This window comes from Selaginella moellendorffii, unplaced genomic scaffold, assembly GCF_000143415.4.
Source record: "Selaginella moellendorffii unplaced genomic scaffold, v1.0 SELMOscaffold_1, whole genome shotgun sequence".
Classification (NCBI taxonomy): domain Eukaryota; kingdom Viridiplantae; phylum Streptophyta; class Lycopodiopsida; order Selaginellales; family Selaginellaceae; genus Selaginella; species Selaginella moellendorffii.
The window spans coordinates 235,255-241,924 of NW_003314262.1; the positions used below are offsets into that span (position 1 = coordinate 235,255).

Consider the following 6,670-nt stretch of genomic DNA (forward strand, 5'->3'; position numbering starts at 1 on the left):
CGACAATTTCTTCCAGCGATTGCAATCTGGGATCTTTTTCCTTTTTTTTGTTTCAGGCTGGATTGGCCAAGTTGATTGGCCTTGCAGGAGAGACCAATGTCCAGGTGAGTTGGAATTGCAAACTTCGATTCGATTGCAAGGTTTTCCGTACATTTTCCTGTACAGGGTGAAGAACAGAAGAAGCTGGATGTGTTGTCGAACGATGTTTTCGTCAAGGCGCTTAGCAGCAGTGGAAGAACTGTGAGTAAAAATCCATGCTTGCCTACTCTCTAAAGATTTGCTCAGAATGTTCTTGTGTCCGAGGAGCTGGAGGAGGCGATCTTTGTGGAGGCATCTCACCGTGGCAAGTAAGTAGACTATAACTCAAACGTCGCTAATTCTTTTTTCGACTGATCTTAGATACTGTGTGGTCTTTGATCCTCTGGATGGCTCGTCTAACATCGACTGTGGTGTTTCGATTGGAACTGTAAGCCCTTTCCACTAGATTGATCGTCAAAACCAGGTTTTGCTGCAGATTTTTGGGATTTTTCTACTGGATCATGACAACGCAGGCAGCAACGATGATGTTCTCAAGCCTGGCAGTGAAATGGTCGCGGCTGGGTATTGCATGTACGGTAGCTCATGCACGGTAAGAACTTCACAAACTTACAAAGTTTAATGCTTTGTTCTTCTCTTAGCTCGTGTTTTCTACTGGATCGGGCGTGAATGGGTTTACTCTAGATCCATCCCTGGGAGAATTTATATTGACACATCCTGACATTAAGGTAAGTTCGTATAAGATGATTCCTTTCATTATTACAATGGATGATTGTGAGATGCCCAAGATCGATGATTGCTTCTTTGCAGATACCAAAGAAGGGAAAAATTTATTCCGTGAATGAGGGCAATGCAAAGAACTGGGACGAGCCCACTAGATTGTAAGTTTGGTATTTTCTTTTCAAAAAGTAAGATTTTGGTGAATTATTTGATTTATGACAGATATGTGGAGAATGCAAAGTTCCCCAAAGATGACTCGTCACCAAAGTCGCTCAGATACATTGGCAGGCAAGATTACTCCAAATTTTATATCGAATTCTCAGTTTTTAAGAATATTTTGTCAAACTTTGATTTTTAGTATGGTAGCTGATGTCCATCGCACACTTTTGTACGGTGGAATTTTCATGTACCCAGCTGACAAAAAGAGCCCCTTTGGAAAATTACGGTAAGAAAGAACTCTTTCCTGGAAATTTTTTTTTTCACTCACTCTTTTTTAACCAGAGTTCTCTATGAGGTGTTTCCAATGTCCTATCTAGTTGAGCAAGCCGGGGGTCAAGCTTTCACAGGAAAAGAGCGGGTAAAAATTAGCTTTTTAACTCCCGCTTGTTCTAAAATCTATGTTTCTAGGCACTCGATCTAGTCCCCAAGCACCTCCACGAGAGGTCTCCAATTTTCTTGGGGAGCTACGACGACGTAGAGGAGATAAAAAAGCTGTACAGTGCAACCATCGCTTAAACTATTGATTCAATCTCAAGCGAAGTGAAAACAATAAACCTGTGGTGGAAAAAATTCTCTTCAACGATTTGCCTTGGCAACACGTTCGATCTCGTCCTTCTTTTTGATCGCATAGCTGATGCAAACAAGCACAGAAGGAGCTCTTAGTTTCTTTCAAAGCATGAGCTAGAACAATGTAGGAAGTACCTGTTGGACGATCCCTTTGCAGCATTCATCAGCTCGTCAGCAAGGCACTCGGCGATGGTCTTGATGTTACGGAAAGCACTCTCGCGAGCTCCAGTGGTGAGCAAGTAAATCGCCTGATTGACACGCCTCAAAGGGGAGATATCCACAGCCTGACGCCTGATAACACCAGCGGAGCCAATACGGGTAGCATCTTCGCGAGGACCACTGCAAAGAGAAAGAGAGAAAATCCAAAACTGTCCTGGAATCCTGCTCACTTGAACCTCTATACCTGTTGATGATAGCATCGACAATAATTTGGATCGGGTTGGCGTCCGTGAGCAAGTGAATGATCTCCATTGCATGCTTCACAATGCGACCAGCCATCAACTTTTTTCCGTTGTTCCTTCCGTGCATCATCAAAGAGTTTGTAAGCCTGGAAAGGAACACAAAAAAGGATTTTTCACAAGAGCTCGACAGAGAAAAAGGAGATTTTGATCGCACACCTCTCGACAATTGGACACTGCGCCTTCCTGAATCTTTTCTTGGAGTAGCGCCCAGCGGTGTGTGGAACATACGTGGCACGCTTAGCCGAAATGTAGTCTTCGAGCGAAATATCGTGCACCTGGAATGGAAACGAAATCCCGCTCTCGGGATCAATCGATCAATCGATCGGCGCGCGCGTACCTCGATCTCCTCGTACGTCCAGGCATTGAAGAGCTTCACATCGGCGAGGCCAGCCGGCTTGGGCTTCTCGACTACCGGCGCCGCCATGTTGTCCCGCTAAACCCTATAAAACCCAAGAACCCTAAAATTCCTTAGAGCGGTCCTAGGTTCGATTCCAACGCCCAGCAGGAAAAAGGAAATACAATTTTTTTTTCCTTCGTTTTTCCCGTTACGCTGTGTTCTTCGTGGTCTATGGCGGCATTCTCGTCCAAGCGCGTTGGCTGCGTCAAGGAGGCATTGGCGATCCTCGGGAAAGCCATCGCGACCTCCTGCATTGCTCGCCGGAAGCGCGGCCATCGCTTTCAGGGAAATTCCATTAAGCATCTTTCGAGCGAGCTTAGGTTAAGACCGCGGCACTGTAGCAGCGCTAGAGATCCTCAATTCTAGGGAGATTCCATCGCCGGATGCAAGAGGACGTGCTCCAGTGCTAGGGACGATTTCTTTTTCTTCTCTCACTCTCTCTCTCTCTCTCTCTCTTTCTGGTCGCCCGCCTGCACGACGCAAGAGGGTCAGATCTAGATTCGTGCGCTCATTGCCGCTGGGACGCTGATATTCCCGCGGCCTTTCACTTTCGCGCGAGTGCTCCTCCCTTTCTTCCCTTTCTTTCGATCCAGATTCCAGGTGTGAGAGAGAGGGGCTAAAAATTGGGAGCTAAGGGTGGATCAGGGAGAGCGATGATCGTCGTTTTGCGCGGCTCTCTCGGATTGCTTTGTCAGCGGGAGAAAACGTCAAAGACACGGCTTTGGAACTTGTGAGAGCCGGCCGTCGTCAAATTTGACCCAGGAGCGCGACTGGGCCTCGCGAGATCTCTCAGCTCTGTGAGGTAAGCTTTTTCTTTCTCAGAGGAGGCCTAGCAGCAAAAATGATACTCAGTGTTTGGGGAATTCCTCCAGGGTCTCAAGGAAGAAGGATGTTCTTCTCCAAGAAGAAGCACCGGAGCAGCATGAAGCCCGTGCTCTACGACGACGAGGAGTGTATCAGAGTCGTCAAAGGTACTAGCAACAGGATAGAGCAGCTCACAGGTGTTGGGAGCTTGCGGCTGGCAATCGTTCTATCGGCTATGGTGTTCATGTTCATGTACTTCATGTTCGTCTTCGGGGGCCCCGGGTGTGGAGTTCTCTACTCGTGCAAGCACAGCGACGATGAGGCTTTCAGGCAGGCCGAGGAGCTCAACCGGGCCATCGAAGCCCAAGACGACTTAGAGCGGGACATGGTGAGATACTTGGACGACGATCTTCCGCCCATGCAGGAAGAACAGCAGCCTTTCCACAGCAGTATGGCGCCCTCGCACGAGCCGGAGAAAGGGTCTTCTCCGGCTCCCGGGTACGAGACGGGGCTGGCCAACATAGTTTTCGGGATCGCGGCGTCGGCCAAGCTGTGGGAGAAGAGGCAGGAGTACGTGAAGCTGTGGTGGCGGCCGGGGGAAATGCGGGGGTTTGTGTGGCTGGACAAGGCGGTGAGCAGCTGGTCCAAGGCGCTGCCGCCGATGAGGATCTCCGAAGACACGGCCAAGTTCAACTACACCAACAAGAAAGGCGGGCGGTCGGGGATCAGAATCTCTCGCGTCGTGTCCGAGACGTTCCGGCAGAACCTCACGGACGTGCACTGGTTCGTGATGGGAGACGATGACACGATGTTTGTTCCTGAGAACTTGGTGAGGATCTTGTCCAAGTACGACCACCGCAAGTTCTACTACATTGGCTCCCATTCCGAGAGCCACACTCAGAACATCCATTTCTCGTACAACATGGCTTACGGAGGTGGTGGCTTCGCGATAAGTTATCCTCTCGCCAAGGCTCTCGCCAAGGTCCAGGACCGATGCATTATGAAGTACCCCTACCTTTACGGCAGCGACGATCGAATCCAGGCTTGTCTCTCCGAGCTCGGAGTTCCTCTCACCAAAGAACCGGGATTTCACCAGGTATGTGTTTGAAGTTCTTGCTTCTTTCTTTAGTTTCTTACGTTTTGTCTCTCTTCTCCTGGCAGTTCGACATATATGGGGATGCGTTTGGACTCCTCGCAGCACATCCAGTGACTCCGCTCGTCTCGATCCACCACCTCGACTTGATCGACCCCGTGTTCCCAAACACTACGCAGATTGAAGCGCTCAGGCACTTCAAGAGCTCGATGAGAGTGGACCCAGGGGGTGTGCTCCAGCAGTCGATTTGCTACGACAAGTACAAGAGATGGTCCATCTCGGTGTCGTGGGGATATGCTGTCCAGGTCTACAGAGGGATACTTCCTCCACGGTTGCTGGAGCTGCCAATGCGGACCTTCTTGAGCTGGTATAGAAGGATGGACGACATTGGCTTTCCTTTCAACACCCGGCCATTCTTGAAGAGTCCGTGCGAGCAGCCAACTATCTTTTACATGAAAGAAGTTGGCTATGGCGACGAAGCCGGGGAGACGATTAGCAGCTATAGTCGAGACCGTCGGCAGCGAGGAGGAGGAGAGTGCAAGTCGACGCTCCAGCACTCTCCAGGCTCTCTGGAGGAGATTATAGTGACGAAAGAACAGGCCGACGATTCTTGGCACTTGGTAAGTGCTGTTTCGTTTATTTTTCTACCATTTCTCCTTTGTAGTGTTGCTAACCTGTTTTGTTGTGAATGCAGGCCCCGAGAAGGCAATGCTGTAGAGTCGTGAAATCCACCAAGAAGATGATTGAAGTTAGCGTTGGAAACTGTGAAAGCGGGGAGACCATCATTTGATTGTGAACGAAATTTTTGATCAGCGATGTACATAGAAAAACTATAACAAAATTATTTTGTGAGGAATAAAATCTTGGCCGGCAGCATAACTTAAAATCTTTGTCTTTTTCTCATTTGTATACTAAACATTGCTGGATGAGTACAAAAATCAATAATATATACAATTTTCTCTTTCTCTTTTTCTTCTCTCTTTCTCTCTATTAATATTATATAGCATAGATTATATATTTAGAATATTAATATATTCTTAATTTGGAAAAAGAATAATTACTGATTTGGAACACTAAGATTTTACAAAATTTAATACTTAACCCAGAAGACATAAAATAAAAATTTCTACGAATAATTTTTTATAGTTAATAGAATATGAATATATTTAGTACACTCCCAAACCAAAAAATTAAATCAAGAATTACTTAAAATTAATTTTATTAATTAAATATTATATGTAAAGTATATTTTTTACTTGGGATACAAACAAATTTAGAATTAAAACTACTAGGAAGCATTATTTAATTATTATGTGTTTACTTGGAATATGACTAAATATATAACATTAATATATTACTCAGACCTAAACAAAGTCTAACCTAGAAAAACAAATTGTTAGAAATAAATAAAAATAAATTAGTTTAATATTTATTTAATATAAATATTAGCAGAGAATTACTTTGCCATGTGCTTTACTTAGAATATAGAACAATAAAATTTGAAGAACACTAATACTACTACCCAGACCCAGGTAAAACTAAAAAAATAATTGTTATTAATATATATTAGATACAAATTATAAATTTAAAACTTGATATTCCATAGTACTAATAAACCATGTTTGTAGTTAGTCAAAAGATTTATAAAGGTGTTTAATTTGCCAGACCTTGACTATCAATCTCATGTTTGAAATGTAAGTCTTGTGTCTAGAGAGAGGCAATCTATATGGAATTGTTGTAATTACCAGATCAATACATCAGTATAAACAAAGAATTACGTTATCAATTGGTGAGGGGTGACTCTATCTATCAATTAAACATATACATAAAGAAGAAAAATGTATGATAAGGTAATTGGGATCTCAATTATATTAAGTGATTGGGGCAAGTTTAAGTGAAAATGAATTTTAATCATAGGAAATGATATTCTTTCCCAATGGTTTTGCCACTTGAGCAACATCTACTACACAATCACCACCAAACTCAGCAGCCATGCTCTACAAAAACCCCAAGAGCTCTTGTTCTCATGCCCATACAATCCCTTATGTTAAGAGTTTTCCAAGAGCCAAAAAAATTGATAAGCAATGCAGGAGGGCCATAGACCCATAGCAAGCAACATTTTTTGTTGCCTGCTGTCCATGGCTTGTGCCTAGCAATTCTTTGCCCCAACACCCTGTCTCCCAGATCTGTGCCCATAAATTCAAATGGTAAACACTCACTAGAGAACTGAGTGCTAGTAGCAGACTGGATCAATCAATTTCCCACGACACTTAGGATGTTGGCACTCCACTTGGCACTTCACTACTCCAGAGTGCTGGCCATAGCGTTCCACTACTAGTCCAGCCCTAGGGAAAGAAGTGAGAACTTTTGCAA

General features: G+C 44.7%; 3 protein-coding genes across 3 annotated transcripts; 2 read left to right on the forward strand and 1 right to left on the reverse strand.

Moving 5' to 3' along the window:
• Positions 1–23: 23 nt before the first annotated feature.
• LOC9656523 (fructose-1,6-bisphosphatase, cytosolic) lies at positions 24–1,555 on the forward strand (the record flags this gene model as incomplete). The annotated part of the gene is made up of 11 exons (XM_024687104.1): positions 24–104; positions 166–240; positions 307–347; positions 400–466; positions 515–628; positions 678–764; positions 847–917; positions 979–1,044; positions 1,115–1,201; positions 1,258–1,333; positions 1,384–1,555. Coding segments are annotated over 11 exons (873 nt in total), but the record flags the coding sequence as incomplete, so codon positions are not given.
• LOC9656524 (40S ribosomal protein S5) lies at positions 1,471–2,475 on the reverse strand. Its single transcript, XM_002961785.2, has 5 exons — positions 2,341–2,475; positions 2,160–2,278; positions 1,946–2,089; positions 1,678–1,881; positions 1,471–1,606 (listed from the first exon to the last, which is right to left on the reverse strand). The coding sequence occupies exons 1-5, from the start codon at positions 2,425–2,427 to the stop codon at positions 1,552–1,554; spliced, it is 609 nt and encodes a 202-aa protein (XP_002961831.1). The 5' UTR covers positions 2,428–2,475; the 3' UTR covers positions 1,471–1,551.
• Positions 2,476–2,524: 49 nt separating this feature from the next.
• On the forward strand, positions 2,525–5,183 carry LOC9629162. Its single transcript, XM_002961322.2, has 4 exons — positions 2,525–3,202; positions 3,273–4,300; positions 4,366–4,917; positions 4,992–5,183. The coding sequence occupies exons 2-4, from the start codon at positions 3,290–3,292 to the stop codon at positions 5,085–5,087; spliced, it is 1,659 nt and encodes a 552-aa protein (XP_002961368.2). The 5' UTR covers positions 2,525–3,202; positions 3,273–3,289; the 3' UTR covers positions 5,088–5,183.
• Positions 5,184–6,670: the final 1,487 nt, after the last annotated feature.

Coding starts and splice junctions, on each gene's coding strand:
- LOC9629162 (XM_002961322.2), top strand. CDS start 3,290: ATGTTCTTCTCCAAGAAGAAGCACCGGAGCAGCATGAAGCCCGTGCTC. Junction 4,301..4,365: donor AAGAACCGGGATTTCACCAG/GTATGTGTTTGA, acceptor TTCTCCTGGCAG/TTCGACATATATGGGGATGC. Junction 4,918..4,991: donor CCGACGATTCTTGGCACTTG/GTAAGTGCTGTT, acceptor TTGTGAATGCAG/GCCCCGAGAAGGCAATGCTG.
- LOC9656524 (XM_002961785.2), bottom strand. CDS start 2,427: ATGGCGGCGCCGGTAGTCGAGAAGCCCAAGCCGGCTGGCCTCGCCGAT. Junction 2,279..2,340: donor GGACGTACGAGGAGATCGAG/GTACGCGCGCGC, acceptor TTTCCATTCCAG/GTGCACGATATTTCGCTCGA. Junction 1,607..1,677: donor GCAAAGGGATCGTCCAACAG/GTACTTCCTACA, acceptor TGTTTGCATCAG/CTATGCGATCAAAAAGAAGG.